At 36.9% G+C, this 16,932-nt stretch overlaps 1 protein-coding gene across 1 annotated transcript; it reads left to right on the top strand.

Moving 5' to 3' along the window:
• Positions 1 to 414: 414 nt before the first annotated feature.
• On the top strand, positions 415 to 15,645 carry LOC146623297 (soluble guanylate cyclase 88E-like). Its single transcript, XM_085364941.1, is given in 25 exon segments — positions 415 to 459; positions 2,512 to 2,558; positions 2,560 to 2,660; positions 3,315 to 3,409; positions 4,729 to 4,885; positions 8,092 to 8,151; positions 8,154 to 8,173; positions 8,297 to 8,441; positions 8,928 to 8,955; positions 8,957 to 9,048; positions 9,291 to 9,405; positions 9,701 to 9,818; positions 10,390 to 10,451; positions 10,453 to 10,510; positions 10,933 to 11,066; positions 11,377 to 11,465; positions 11,468 to 11,494; positions 11,497 to 11,520; positions 12,580 to 12,689; positions 12,692 to 12,749; positions 13,657 to 13,766; positions 14,227 to 14,337; positions 14,645 to 14,736; positions 15,305 to 15,487; positions 15,489 to 15,645. Coding segments are annotated over 25 exon segments (2,238 nt in total).
• The last annotated feature ends 1,287 nt before the right edge of the window (positions 15,646 to 16,932 follow it).

The raw sequence follows: 16,932 nt of genomic DNA, 5'->3' as shown, positions 1-16,932 counted from the left end.
AAGTGTGTTGCTGTGTGTGTTTCTGTTGTTCATATCAAACAATAGGAGGGAGGTGTTCCTTGGCTCCCTGTTAGCGTTTGAAAAATGGTATGAATGGACACCTTTTGAAACAGCGGCACTTCTGTCTTTGTGAGAACGGAAGGAAGGCGGGGTGTAATATTGGTGAAGCAAAAGAAGATGAGTCATGTCATCTTTAATGAAAGCTCTCACAGTATCTGTGTGGAGTTGTGGTTGGCACCATCAGCACATTGTTATCTCCCTCTGTTCCCAGGCTAAGAGGCAGCAGCAGACCTCCCAGACCAGAGTGTGGTAAAAGCTGCACTAGAGGCCATTAAAGACAGAAGGCAGCATGTAGAATATAGGGGACAGCTTGGAAGAAAGAGGCAGGGAACGGGGCAGGAAGCCATACAATAAATGGAACAGAGAGTGCCTCATTATCGCTCAGAGCAGGTATTACAGGTTAGCTGTCATCACCCTTTTGGTTGCCTGGTGGAGAGTAGGTGCGGTGGAAAGCGGTGGCTAGATGGCTCAAAGTGTTTTCTTAATTAGACCTCCACATGATAGGAGTAAGTCTCTCAACCTTCCAGGTCAAGATTTAAATATTAAAAAAGTTAAAGTAAAAAACGTATTTCTCTTTGTTCATGACTTAAACCAGTCTTTTCATGGAGTAAAAGGATATTTTGAACTAGGTCTGTATATTTTGCAACAGGCCAAATATAAAAGGCCACAAATGTCAGAAAATGACAGAATGCTTGATCTTCGCTGTCTGGCCTTACCAAAAGGCCACAGCCACACATTTTTTAGTTTTTAATTTCTGCCAGTGGAAGCAGAAGAAGAGCCAGTAATAAATAAAAGATGTTGTAACAGTGCCCCCTTGTGGATATGTTTAAATATTTACCTCATCTTAGAAACTGAGTAAGCCCCAATAGCTGACAGGTTTTTTTTGTTTTCTTTTGTTTTTGTTATTTTAAATAAAGCTTCACTTATCATATGTGCCTGTTCCAGTATGACAAAATACTCTTTTCAAATGCAAAAGTACTTTCTGGTGGTCAAAACAGTCATGATATGAGTCAAAACACAAATGTTTGTCAAATTTTAACCTTCACTGATCAAGGGGTAGATAATAGTAGCCTTAACAGGAGGCCCGAATGTTTTGAATGGATCCATTTAGCTACACTTCACAAAGCAACAAAACCTTTCAAATGCTAATCTCAACACAATGCCTGTCAGTTTAATGTGCACCTGACTGTAATTATGCAAATTTAAAGTAATTAGTCAAACAACCTGTAGCCCTAATGAGTTTTTGCAAAAGAGTACAAGCTAATTTCGGATAATGAGCCTGACACTGTGAACTAACATGGAAACTGAGCTTCTTTTTAAGGGATTCCCATAACCAGTCACAACCAGCCACAGACCTCTTTCTTAACAAATGCCTCACAAATTAAACTTTCTTATTTTTTTATTACCTGCCACAAACATGCCTTGGTGTTACTATGTTGGATGAGGTCATCTATTGACCTGGCATCCAAGAGTCAGGGGAGAGCACACGTCAGCTGCAGGTGGAAACTCTCAGCACTGGGTAATGCTGGCAGGCACAGTCGGAGAGCCTTGGGTAATACAGCACTAAGTGAATGTAGGTAAGGGGCCTTGTCTTTGCACTTTTTCATGCTTTGCAGAGTTTTTTGTCTTCATTTTATGGATTTTATTGTCGATAACTGATGGGTTACAAGCATTACACACTGGTTGATTACCTAGCGATGCATCTTCAGTGCCTTGTATTTTCTATAACAATAAAATTTTACAGTATGTGTAAAACAAAGCAGCAGTGGGTGTGCACAGCTATAGCAGTTTTTTGTTTAATACTTTCCCTGACATTCTTTCCTAGATGTAGCTGGAGTCTGGAGAAGCTGCCCGAGTTTCCATGACTGTTGTGTGTGTCACAGGTAAAAAGGATATTATCTTGTTCTAATCAATGAATACATGTGGACTCAATATGAACTGTATGCCCTGTTTTTTTTATTTTATGGAGACTGAGAGCTGACCCAATCTCAAGTTTCTGAGACATCAGATGTATAAATCTGTTTTTGTTTTTCATGCCACAGTATATTGTGATGATTGCTTGGTTTAGGAACAATCTTCACAATATCTTGGATTTCTGTACTTAAACAGAAATAATCAAATTCTGAACAGAAACTAATGATGCTGCACAAAAGAGAGAATACCCAAAAAAGGGTATTCTCTCTTTTATACAGTGACAACTTGTTCCTGCAAGGTAATATAGGGGGGGGGGGAAACCTGTATATAAGTACCTTATATAGCAATAGTGGGGTTGAATTGTGATCTTCAACCCCAATGAGGAGTGTGTAGAAACAGCACAGAGTAGGAACAGATTACAAACTACTAAGTTTTGTGGCAACATGAAAAAAAAACCTTTACATTAAATGTTATTTAAATTATACAAACAACATTTTGTTTTACTGCTTATGAATAACCGTGGGACCATTTTTTTAGGTTTTGGGGAGAAATGTGCATGATTTCATCAATAAGTTTGGCAACTTGCTTCCCCAAGCTGCAGCCACCAAGTTTCTGTGTGGAGGAGGACTGTGAGACGAGCCTCATGCTGCACTACCGCAGCACCCGCAAGGGCTTCAACCCTGTTTGTCAAAGGTAACAAGAAACATGATGGGGTAAACAGCGGGTGTGCAAAATGGTTTACCAGAGCAACAGGAAATTGGTTTGACCCCAAACCCTAGACCTATCTGTAATGCAATGCTTACATCTCTCCTGTGTTTGTGTGACTTTCTTTTTTATTGCATGCTGGGAAAGAGTCTAGTCTAACAGGTCTAAGTGTGATCAAGTAAGAAAAAGTTCTTTAACAATAAAAGTTGCTTTGAAGTATTTTGGCCAATTTGTGCCAAAAACACAAAATGAGTGTTTTTTAACACTCTACACTAGCTATAGTATACATACAAAGTGTGTACATGTGTATGTACTGTATACTATAGCTGCTGTAGTATATTAACAAAGCTCTGCTTTTAATCTGGCCAAACTACTTCAAAGAGTATATGTATATGTATATGTATATGTATTTTAAGGAAATGGAGAGAAAAACCTTTTGTCAACAAATGAATGAGCACAGTTGTTGAAACGGAAAGGTTTAACCTATTCAGTCCTTCATTTAAAATAAAACTAAATATAAACCTACTACAGACAGCTCATAAATTAAGGTTACGCAAGCCGATTGTAACTTAATTTCCTGTGCACGAAGTTGACCTCTACACATTCATGAGCAGCATGCGCTTGTCTGATTGCAGCAGGGTAGCTCTCCTAAGTGGGACGACAATTCTACAACACAGATATTGAAGTAGAAATCCTATCTTAGGAGGAAACTGAGAAAATGACATATGTGGTAGGTACTCAGACTTTGAACTATCAGTCCAGCTACTGTATGCCTGATCTTGACCCTATGTCAGTTTGTTGAGCATGCAAAAGATATCATCCTCTTCAGTGAGGCACCAGGCAGCGTTTGTGTTTTCACTTGGAGAGCAAGTGGTTACTGCATCTAGATAAGTGTTTATTGGGATGGGACTCTGGGTAAAGACAGGATTCACAACGGAACAAATATGAATTATGCAACCTAGTGAAACCTGCATGATTCTGTCAGTATTGTCTGCAGTTACTTGTACACATTTCTTTTCTTCTATATTTACTTGTGATTTCAGATTGGCTTACATGAAATGGGACTCGCTCTGGTATTTACATGCACAGATGCAATTAAATTGAAACAATGTAACAAGTTTTGAATATGTCATGCATGTTTCTTCCAGAGCGAATAGCTTATTTCATGTGTTTGATTAGCTTCCTGAAGATAAATATCTATCTCCTAGATCTTGTTATTATGTTGCTCTTAATTCGTTAAGAGTCTTAACTCTCTGCAGAGGATCATTTCCTTCTTTTCTTCCCTTTTGGATCACTTTGACACCACACTTAGAATTGGAGTGAGTCAAAGGAACTGGCAGTCTACAGATATTCTTAAACAATACATGAGTGATTTGGTCTTTGCGATGCTTGGCGCTCATATCAACATCACCCCACTCTCAGGGATTACACCTTTTCACCAGTACACCACTCACTGTCTCACTTACACTAGATTTTGGTTAGCAGTGTCATTTTGAGGGATATCACAGACACTCAGATTCATCCTATCACTATCAACAATCATGCACCGATATCTATCTCTCTGACAGAGAAAAGAGTCACACCACCAATAATGAGCTGGAGATTTAATACATCATTATTGGAAGAACAAGATTTCATTAATTTATTTCAAAAAGGAATGGGCAATGCATTTAAATAATAATGACCTGCCAGGAATATCACCGTGTGTTTTATGGGGAGCAGGAAAAGTAGTAATGGCAGGCAAAATATTATCTTACTGTTCATATAAGAAAAAGAAGGGGAAAAATGCTGGTATTAGAACTAGAACAAAAAATTTAATCACTAGAATCTGCCTATGCTGCCTCACCACAAGAACATGTAATTAATAACCTGAGAAAACTAAAAGTAGTATTAAATGAAATAATTAACAGAAGAACAAACCTTCTGATGCACAGTTTGCTTTGGGAGAACTTTGGAGATGGTAGTAGGTAGTTGGAAAACATTACTCATGATCCACAACAAAGAAACAAATCTTTTAAAGAATTTTATGATGCTTTATACTCATCACAGATTAATCCCTCCAACGCTGATGTCGCAGAATTTCTTAACAATATAAATCTAGCAAAACTAAATGACAAACAGATTGTGGCTCTGGATTCACCTCTTTCAATCTCTGAAATCCATGAAACCCTACAGTATCTCCCAAACAATGAAGCCCCAGATCCAGGTGTTTTTTCAGCAGAGTTTTACAAAGATTTATGGCCTATTAGTCTACTTCTTAAACCAAGCAAGAATCCTGCTTCCCCATCCAGCCCAGTATCTCTTATAAACATAGACCTTAAAATATTTTGCAAAGTCCTTGAGAGAAAATTAGAAAAACAATCACTCCATTCATAACACAACCTGATCAAACAGGTTTGATTAAAGGCAGACACTCATCGAATAATACACAGACTAATATATATAATAGGCTATTGTTCCATCAAGAAATCTGAAACCACAGTTGTCTCCCCAGATGCAGAGGAAGCATTTGACTGGGTAAACTGGAAAACATACATTTGGATTTAGTTCATTCTTCATATACAGGATTAAAACACTGTACAGCACTCCAAATGCTTGTGTTAGAACAAATGATCTTACTTCACAAAGCTTCAACCTACAGAGGGGCACCAGACACTTTCACCTCCCTCTTTGTTATTTTTATCAAACCATTAGCAGCAGTAATCTAAGAAAGTGTAGATATCAAAGAACTGAAAATACCGACCATAAGATAAGCCTATATGCTGATGATGTATTACATTTACTCGGGAACTCACAAACCTCGCTTATAAAGACAATCACTACTCGATCAACTGGAGTAAGTCAATAGTTTTACCTTTGAATTGTAATTTTCAAAACACCACCACTTCACTACAGTCAGGTAACATTAGATATCTAGGTATTAACTTTTCCACCAAGGTCTCAGACCTGGTACAGTTAAATCATATTCCTTTATTAAAAACAGTGGAGGATGATCTCACACGTTGGAGAACTTTACCTATATCACTCATGGGAAGAGCTGAGACCATGAAAATGATGATTCTGCTGAAAATAAACTACTTATTTTCACTGATCCCTAATAAACCCTCTCTTATTTGGTTTAGATCACTAGATTCAAACATTTGGAACTTTTTATGGAAAATCAAACCATCACAGATAAGCCTAAAACCAAAACACAATGGTGGTGTAGAACTACCAAATTTTTATCACCACTTCCTATCCAATAGATTGCTATATCTTTCAAAGTGTTTTAAACCAAGCGTATTCGACAGCTCTTGGCTGGGCCTAGAACAAGCATTCTGTGGAAATGTAAAACTGCCTTTCATTAGCCCCACTATTAAACATTTCTCTGACAGCCTGGTGGGAATTCTAAAAAAAAAAAATAAATATGTATCACTTATCCATGTAAACTAACACCCATTTGGAACAATCTAGATATTTATCAGAAGAAGAATATAATAAGTTTTTCATTGTGGCAAGAGAAAAGGTTAAAAAAAATCTGGAACATGTTGTACAAGATGGAAAGTTTATGTCATTTGAAGAATTTGTATCAAAATCTAGAATCAGCAAAGGTAAATTTCTTGAATTTCGGCAACTGAAATCCATACTGGGAAAAATAAATCCCTATTATTGTGGCTTCCCACCCTCATTACTCATTACAAGTACATTTGTGACAAAGACACATACACAGGCACTCTGCCTCTCTCACACACACAAACACTCACACTACAAGAAGACTGTTAATTTACATATGAGTGCATTTTCAAATTTTTGTGTTCCAGGTATTGTATGTTTGTTTTTTCGTGAAGGTGAAGCAGTTGGTGATACATTATGCATTCTCCCTAAATCCCCACCCCCTCTTCCTTTTACCCCCCTGCCTTTTCTGCTTTGGACATTGTCATACTATAACATATAATAAATGAAATTACCCAAATAGAAATTACAAAATAAACAGATAAATGATTCACATGAACAAGAGGAGGCTATAAAGATTTTATATAGCTGTTCTTGGAAAAGAAAAATGTGTTTGGCACCACAGTGCATTCAGATCACAACTCTGATTGCAAAAGCTGCCAGACAGAACAGGATTTTTTTTAAACTCTCTGCAGAGGATCATTTCAGTCTAAAGGCCAGCATTTTTGGAAAGAGCAAAAATGGACCCACACATTTACAGCAAAGATGGATGGTTGAATCATTGGCATTATAAATTTTTTTTCCACTGATCAATTTCCAGAAATAGTTAACTGGGGCCCCTGAAACTAACTGAAATGTCAATCCATTTGAGGCCATTAATCCTGACAAGGACTTTTTTTGAGAATGTTTATTCTGTTTTAGCTTTTACAACCATAGAACATATAACATGTGAATTGGGATATTATGTTATTTTTATAGCACTGTTCATGATAAATATGACAAAGTGCTTTATAACAAAACATTATCTGAAACCATAAAGATAAAAACTAACCATAAGCAAGTTTAATAAAATGAGTTTTTAGCTGCTTTAAAAAAAAACAACTGATTACCAAGTCCACAGATTTCAGTCTCAGTAGGAGAGCGTTCCAGATTATGGGGGCCACTGTTGCACAAACTCTGTCTCCTTTAGTTCTCAGGCCTGTATACTGCACACCCAGCAGGCCCTGATCACATGACCTTGGGGACCCGCTGGGGATGAATGGATGTAAAAGTTTACTGATGTACACTGGTGTTTGCCCATGCAGAGCTCTAAAAGTCAAAACCAGAATCTTACAGCGGACTCTGAAGTTAATGGTCAGCCACCACAACAATAGTGCAATGCAACAGTGAAATGTGAGTAGTTAGAGGCCTCGCAGCAGACGTTCCAACACAAGCGAACACTGAATTACAATAATCCAGATGTGGTGAAATAAAGGCATGAATAATAATTTTGTATTCAGACCGTGACACAGTAGAGCTTAACCTGGCAACATTTCTTGAGTGACAACAAAGAGCAAACCACAGATTTCATGTGAGTATCCAAAGTGAAGGCTGAGTCAAAAGTCCCAGGTTCCTGATAGAAGATTTAGCAACAGTGACAAAGGAATATAAAGTTTCCATTACCTTAGGCACAAATCTGTCAGGGCCACAAACAAGGACTCCTGTTTTCTCAGTTGAAGAAAATTGTCCACCAACTTTTAATAGAGTCTAAGTGCCTATGCAATATCCATTTAGACACATCTTGGGAGTTAAAAGAGGTATATAAGTGAATGTCATATTAGGCTTCACATGGACATTGTCATCCTTATTATTCTAGAACTGTTCCTCGAGCTAATGTTTCTGAAACAGTAAACCAGCACTTTATCCAAATTATTTGCTCACTACTTGGTGTACTGGGAAGAAACAAAATCTTAATATGACCAACATGTACTGGCTTCAAAGAGATCTTCGCCAACCCCCAAGGCAAGAAAGTCAATGAAGAGTTCACTCTGGTCAGACCAATGTGGAGTTCAGCTGGAATAATGTGAGTTTGGCAGGAGTTATTTGTCATAATTCAAATTTAGTTTAAAGTCCCACCTTCCTGTTTTATCGTCACTATTGAATATACTTAACAAAAATGTATCTTCTTACTTGTTTCTACTTGTTGATCTACGCCCATTTGAACAGTGTGTTTGAGCTTTTGTCGAAATCTGTGGTGGAAAGCAAGCAGAAGATAAATATCCTGAAACTCAGTACGGAGGAAGACGAGGAAAGGAAGGAGTTTGACGAAGCAAAAAGAGGAGAAGAAAGGGGTACTGGTCTTGCCATGTCATTTTTTTATTTGTTTTTTGCTTGTCGTTTCAATGTCAAATTCATGGTGTATTAAAAACATTTTTAATACGGTAAATGGGATCACAACTTGATGGAAATAAAAGTCCCCATCAAGTTTAAAAATGTAGAAAGAAATAGATAAACTTTCAGTACATAAGAGACCCTTATGCAAACCTTGTAGACCCAGTACAGACTGAGTAATATGTCTCAAATATTCATCACTAGAATAAAAGGGGATTAGAGGAAATGAAATAAGGAAATTAATCTGAAGCACAATACTGTGTATAATTATTTCGAGAGGATATCCCCTTTATTTTATCCTCTTGCCGGCCAGCGTTATTCGGCTATTGCCCAACTGTGTGATTTGGATTTGCATCTTGACACATTGTTAATTTTGCATAGTTAACTTTTCCTGGTTCATTCGGCCACCTATCCTCTCACAATTTCCATTTCTCACCCTCCATCAGAGCCAAAGGCAGTGGAGGAAATGAAGGGTAGAAGAGTGCAGCAGTTTTCTCACTCAGTAGAACAGCTCTGCCAACTCCGTAGGCGAGGACATCAAATTGTTGGCATTCCACACTGTAACTGGTCAGAACATTTTACCCTTTTCAAACAGCCTTTGTCTTGAAAAGACAAAAACACAGCATATCTTACTTTCCCTGTGCTTATCAGTAGGATTGTAAATAAATAGCTGTTTTAGGAAAACCAATCTATCACTGTCCCTCCTTAATTATCTTAATGAAAATATTTTTAATTAATTTTATTAAAAAAAAAAAAAAACCTCTGTAATTAAAATGCAATTTAAAAAAACTCTCTTAAATGATATTCAGGCAAATGTAGCGAGACCATCTCTGAAGACATGTGGGAGCCTCCTAAGAAGCCTCTACACCTGAAGAGCCAGATTAAGTCCCCTAGTGGGATTCTCATCTTCCTAGGAACACCCATGTAAGACCAAGGCATACTGTGACAATAGTGACTGATGATACTGATTCAGGACTAGACATCTAGGCACATCCTTAATAATAGAGACCTAACACAAGCTGCAAGAAAGACTGGGTATATTCAGTCTAATCATGTCTGACTGGCCATATAGAGGGTCAATCAGACAGTCGTGTTAGTCTGTAGCTTATTGCGCCTAACACCAATATGGATCCACCTACATCATGTTTAATCATTATAGTCGATTTTTTTGTCTTCTAAGTATTAAAAACACATAAATTGAGGCTCTCTTTACCTGAAGGATCACACAGCATCATCAACAAATCAAGACCAGAAATAGAAGATTAGAATGTAGACTTCATACTATGAGATATCCCCGAGTGCTCGAAGAGACTTATCAAAGTGAGGGCGAGTACAAAGTATATTAGCCCTGCTCACAACCACTCCACAAATTAAGGCACAACATAGCAGAGCAACCTCAACAGGACAAGACTCTACTGTACACCTGCACTTCAAAGAGAAAGGATACTCTTTTGAAGAACCCAGCGTTCACATTTTTGACTATCTTACAGATCTTTCACATCTTGGCATCTTGGTGATAGGCCCAAGCAGACTCTCAGTCAGTTTTAGATCCTATGAAGTCTCTTAGATAAGAGGTCAAATGTCTTTTCAAGCTCTCTTAATATCAAATTTACATTCTGATTTCCTCCTATTTGTGGTCTTAATTTGCTGTTGACACTGTTTAACTGTTTAAGATAATTCAAGACAGCATATTCCTTTGATTTCCTTACAGTGAAATGGTTTTATTAATATCAGCTTATTAGAAAAAAGTAATAACATCCAGAACAGAACAGAAAATGGGCTATTTCTGTTGTGCAACAGTGGAAAAAACAGAACTTCCACATTTTAGCCTAATGTGCTGACATTTGATACTAAATTGTGTGCTTCCCAATCACTGCCTCATTTTCTTTCTTTATTCTTGTAGTATAGACTGCGGAGGACATGCTGAAAATGGGTGTTTATGTGAACGATCTGAACCTGCATGATTCTAGCACAGCAGATTTTGGCCTGAACACAGCGATCAGCAGAGCTGCAGCTGGCCCTGGATCAGGTGAAGAAAATACCCAGAATGCCCATTCCTTCGAGAGAGGGAGAGAGAGCACATTATGCCAACAGAGCTGACTTTTCTTCAACAGTGAGAACCGAACAATGCTGCATTTTAAAGGGAGTTTGAGGTAGCTCACATAACCTTATAAAAAGTAAAAGGCTTGTATGGCTTAAAGCATCAGTGATTTTGTAGAATGATACACTAAGTGCACAAAATAATGCCAGCTCTCCATAAAGCAACCTGACCAAGTGAACCCAGGTGAAAAGCTTTGCTACCCTATTGATTTCACCCATTAAATCCACTTCAGTCATGCAGGAAAGATGTGGATTAAGAGGATTAGAAAATGCAAAGAGGGATTTTTGAGCTTTAAAAGAGGTGAGACTGTAACTATAGACTCTTGTGTCCCATTTCTCATCCTGTAAAAGCAACAAAAATTTACTCAGCTTTAGGAAATTCTCAAGGAGCTGGACAAAGAGAAGAAGAGACGCGATTTTGGGCTGTACCGTAAAGTCGTTGCTGACCGCCTCAGAAAGGGAATCACTGCTCTGGAGACATGCCAGGTAGAAAAAAATGCTTGGTCTGAACTACATATAAAAACATTATGCTATTTAAAAAATGGTCAAGAGGGAAATTGAGGTCATAGACTTTTCTTGTTATTTGAAAGTCCTGCTGTTCTAGTTATTAAGAAATGATCACCAAAGCACCCAAGTCATGCACAGGGAAAGCACATCTTGCATCTAAAGTAACTTTTATTCATTCACAAAAGAACTCAGGTGTCAGAAGAACACTTTATGAATTAAATGCACTTTTTCCTGGCAAGTGCAACAGTGCAGGTTTGTCATCATTTGAAATACACGTCTTGTGTCCCGGGTCTTCCAAGATGTGATTGTCCTGTCCATGGACAAAGTTAAGTTTAGCGAGATCTGTATCCCCATTACACCCATACAGGTGGTAGACATGTTAATGAGATCTACATTGTCTTTGACATTTTAAACACAATGTCTACAAAGTCAGTCCAAGAAAGCAACACAAACAATTGTATTTGTATATTACTCTGAACCAAATTATCTGACATATGCAGTTTTTAGGGTCTGTCTGAAGCCTATTTTCATATTTCAGAATATGACAAATATATTTTAGCACATTTACTTGATAAGAAAAACAAATAGGAAAGGGAGGGAAACACATCTCAGGTTGCAAACAGAGAAATATATTTATTTGCAGAACATATAAATATTTATTGCGAGTTGAACAGTGTGTAGGAGTCTGGTTGTTATTTCTGGAAAATAAAAGAAAAACTGATGATTGTTACATTTGGCCTTTTCCCTGTTCAGCATGCAATTCTGTGGAAACAGATCCATCCATGTATGCCTATCCCAGCTGACATGGGGCAAAGGTGGAAACACTTCATTTGATAAAGGAAAAGGAAAATATCACTTATGTGAATAAATACATGATTTAAAAAATGATACATTTCTGAGTTATTAAATGAAATTAATATTTAATGAATTAGAAATACTTTAAAATACCTACTGACTTTATTTATACACTGAGTTTTGTTTGTTTGTTTGTTTGTTTGTTTGTTTGTTTGTTTGTTTTATTCTGTCTTTCCTCCCCACTGCTGTCAGACTCCATAATAAAGACTTTAACTGATCAAGCACACACATCCATACATATGCAATAATACTAAGTGCAATAATCCTTTCTGTCATCGTTGTATTTTTACTCAGTTGTATATAGTATTTGTATTCTATTTTTATCTTATTGTATATTTATTTTATTTTATTCTACTGTATATAGTATTTTATTTTATTCTATTCTGTACAGTTGTGTACTGTATTTATTCTTATTGTATTCTAATTTTTGCCTCATAACTTTTGCACTGTCCACTTCCTGCTGTGACAAAACAAATTTCCCACGTGTGGGACTAATAAAGGTTATCTTATCTTATCTTATCTTATCTTATCTTATCTTATATTTTAGTTTTAAAATAAAGCATAAAACACATTCTGGCATTTGTTGGCCAAGAGAAAGAATTATATTTTCACTTTGAATTTCCACTTTCTGTCCAGGTGGAAACAATAATGATGCTTACATGGTGGTTGCAGGTGCACCTAACAAGAGCACCTTCCATGCTCACCATATCTGTGATATGGTGAGCATGGAGCTACATCGCATAAATGGAGCTACATTGACCATATTAAAGATCATTCCGCCGGGAATAACATCCAAATCAGAGTTGGTGAAACAGTAAAACTGTCTGGAGCTTTGGTGGCTTCAAAGTCATAAGGCACCAAGATTATTTGGATGTTTGTGGTTTAAATATTGCTGTTCATATGTTGGTGATGGTATACAATTAACTATACTTCTTGAAAGGATTCAGCGGATTGATCCTTGCACTTCAAACAGTCTTGGTTTTGGCATTTTATCTACTCAGCTATTCAGCAATGTTCAAGCAACCGTTCAAAAACAGAAATTTTGAGAGACAGAAGTTTAACAGATGCATCTTTTTTCAAATACACAGATCACAAAGGGTCTCTATTTTGATTTTGTCCCTGACATCATTAGAGCAAACGGGGGAAATCTAAATGCTTCGATTTAAAGGAACATTAAACAATGCATGACTAATGTACTATACTACGCAACAGAACAGCTGTTTTATGTGTTTTCCTACCATCTGTAACAAAATGAAAAGTCGTAATGTTGCACTGGGGTGTGACATATACACAAAGCTAAGTTAAAATATCACTGTACTAAACTGTACATCTACTCTGTAAACAGCTTATTCTGATCAGCTTCTCGTGAAGCCTATCCTAGCATGTACTGAGATAGATTATTGTAGATCATTATTGGCTCAATTTTAATATTCTAGATTTTAAACATCTGAAGGAAGCACTGCTATACAGAAAACTTTGTTTTTCAACTGGCAGAAAATTTGCAGGTTGGAGACACTTATTAATTGTGATTAAACATGTATCATGGCTATGTTAACAATAGCAAACATTTAAAATTACTGCACCTTCAAAGAAAGAATGGGTGAGTTTTTTATTAATGTGAATTAGTTCTGAATTAATTGCTTAAACTATGGGTGGAAGCTAGAGAAATAAATGTAAACCTCTTCTCATATGTCAGCAATAACTACACTAAAGGTATTCATTCGAGTATGGGGGTGGCTGGCGTTGCGGGTCTGAAGAAGCCTTGCTACTGTCTGCGTGGTGACACTGTTAACGCAGCCTCAAGGATGAAAAGCAGTGGAGTGGTGACAACAATAACTTTGTTAATAACCAACTGTCCTGCAAAATGTTCCAAATAAGCAACAGCAAAAATATAAAAAAAAACGGTAATAATATTCATGACTTCATGCAGTCAAATTTCATATAGTTTAGAATAGAAAACCATTTTCCGTGTAATGATGCCACTATGCGTGTTACTCTTTGGTTGATGCAACATGCTATTCACTTCATTTCCTTTCAATTACTTACAATAATAGAAGTTGATGTCATGTTGTGTATGAAATCTGCTCTTGATGAAAAGAAAAGGAAAAAAAGGAAGCTGCTTGTGCAGACATAATTTCCTCGCTATACATTCCCACAAGGCAAGTAAAAGAACTGTCATTTACGAGTTCAGTAAACTGCACAAAAAAAGATATTTCAGAACAAATAGGCCTTATATCTCAATAGCCAGCTTTAGCTTAGTTTTGTGTTTGTGTGACTGAGCAGGGCATGCAGATCCACATACATTAGACCACCAAAGACCACTTGGAGCATGAGCCCTATATAACTGAGGCCAAGGGCAAAATTGTTGTAAAAGCGAGTAGAAGCCAAGCATACATATCTTTTTGCTGTCGGTCATGCTTCGGACAAAAAAAGCATTCTTATCCTCCCAGAAAGCATTGAGATGAACATTTTGATTACAACTTTACACACTTTCTGTTGTTGTTGTAACTGCAGTTGTAAGCAATTTAATTTACGATGAGATGCAAAATTCAGGGGAACATTGCTGTTATGTATTCCTAAAAAATGCCCCCTATCTTAAGCCACTCTCTGAGATATTGCATGAAATATTCATTCCAAAATGTACACAAGAATTTCTTTTTTTAATCAAATAATATATCTTCCACATTTTTCCAGGGTAAACATGAAAAACTACTGGCTTAAAGGAAAGAAAGATCTATCATTCAAGCCCCCAGCAGAGCTGCACTACAGCAGTGAACAGAAAGACTCTGATGAGCTCTAATGGGTGAGTAGAGAAAAGCAGAGCAGTCAGCACCAAAGAATCACTTATCTTTTTCACACAGTGTGGACTCAGGATGCCCCCTGTTGATTTAGTCAGAGTTGTGCTCATTGCCCCCTGCAGTATGAGACAGAAAGCAAACTGGAAGGCACTTAAGGTGTGTTTGTCTATTGGAAGGAGCAATACTGCCTACAAAGAACACAACTTAGCCTCACATTGGGCCTGAAACAATGAAAAAAGAAGGGGAAAGATTCATTAACTTTAGCAACATAACTGCACTTTTTACTCAGTGATGTTTCCCTTATTTCCCGAGGTTTATCTTAAAAATAAGCAACAATTTGTTGAAAGAGTGGATTAGAAATGCACACATTTTATTTTTGAGGGAAAATATTCCATTTAATGGAATAGTATTACTTGAAGGAGAGATGCTGTAAGAAAATAAGACTTTTTTTCCCAAACTATTGCCCGTGTGATCAGATGTACCAAAGCCTGCTTTAAGCCGTAGAATTTCTGAACATTTTCTATGTTGTATCTGTGAATTCAACTAATGTATAACTGCACTAGCACCAATCCTAAGCACATGTCCTGTAGTCTGCACATTAATGGCAATGAGGCATATTCAGAAGGTAAACCAAGCCCAAGTGACCTTCCCTGCAACACCTTGCCTACACGAAAAGCTGCTAATGAGCCCCCCACCACTTCAGCAAAACTTCAAGCGAAGGAGGAAGCCAAAAAGGCGAAGAACAAGTGACGAAAGCTCAATAATGTCAGAATCCTCTTCCCTTGCTGATAGGCTGGAGAACCCTGGTCCTTTACTCAATAACAAGAGAAACAGCTTCAAACAGGACTACGCCAAACTGCCCGCCAACCCACTTCTGTTCAGTTTTGCCTGCTGCATCCTATAAGCAGTGTTGTAGTGCGATTAAAACAAATAAAAAAATTATATCTTTTCACGTCAATTAGGGACAAGATAAAAAATTCTTACTAATGAACAGAATTGTAATGACATTGTCTTGTTTTATAGGTTTGTTACTATTCTAAATAATGAGACTGTGCAGGTTTTACAACATGCCTGCCTTATGGGTTGGTTTTTTGTTTTGTTTTTTTTCTCAAAAAAGAGGAAGTCCAATTTCCTCTACATGCGAGAACAGCAGGCATATACAGAAGCAGAGAACCTAAAACTTGTACTACAGGTAGTGACCAGCATGGGAATTGTTCGTGTGCTATTTGCTGCATTTTATATCAGTAAAACATTTATGAAGTCACTGCAAATAGTACAGTGATATTACTTTCCACTTTTCTTAAAAGAGGTGCGGGATTATACAGAAATGGAAGCCTGATTAATCAAGAATAGATACAATCAGAAGTCAACTTGTTTATCCTGTTTTGTCCAAGTATATGAAAAATCTATGATAGACTTTCTTCTTCCTGTTTGTGATTACAATTTTCTTTTGCTGACTGTGTTGTTTTTTTAAACAACTGCATTTACAACCTCAAATAATTCTGTTTTGGAAACGACAGTGACACGGCAGTGACACCTAAGTGATGATTTGATAAAATACTGACCTACAGAAATACACATCTAATGTGTTCTTGACTTGGAATGTTTGTGAACTCTCAATCCTGATTTCTAAGTATGATAATGAGGTGACCTCAATTTACACAGGCATAAATTCCTAAAAATTAGGCAATTTCTTATATCACTTGATAACATTTATATAAAAAAAGAAGAATTTCATTGAAATAAGCAAATATTCATTTATGAATGTTTCATTATAACTATAATGGTCAATCTCTATTAGACAAAGTCTATACTGTGGACAACTAAAAGTTTATCTGAATTACAAAAATACAGCTTAAGTGGTGATAATAAGCTGCTGTTGTAGTTTCCCAAAACTTAGGAGATTCTTGAAATTGTAAGGACATTAAAAAGGTGTGTCTAAAAAAGCACGAGATTGCAAAAGGATGATGATAAACAACTACTGTTCAGGTGTTATCTGTAAACAGATGGCATTAATTTTAACAACCACTAGGAGGTGATGCACTAGACACACAGCAACAAATAAATGAATTAGAGACCATGACCTAGTTATTTTTTGGATCATTGAGGTTCTTCACAGCTAAAAAAAAAAAAGCTGAGCTGTAAGGGTTTAAAAACTGATTCTCTGTTACCTTCAGAAAGACCATATCAC

This window comes from Diplotaxodon limnothrissa, linkage group LG11 (genome assembly GCF_057381915.1).
Source record: "Diplotaxodon limnothrissa isolate DT_005_m linkage group LG11, D_limnothrissa_male_GT1.1, whole genome shotgun sequence".
Lineage (NCBI taxonomy): Eukaryota > Metazoa > Chordata > Actinopteri > Cichliformes > Cichlidae > Diplotaxodon > Diplotaxodon limnothrissa.
Note: the sequence above shows the minus strand (reverse complement) of the source record. Positions and strands in the feature narration are given on the sequence as shown.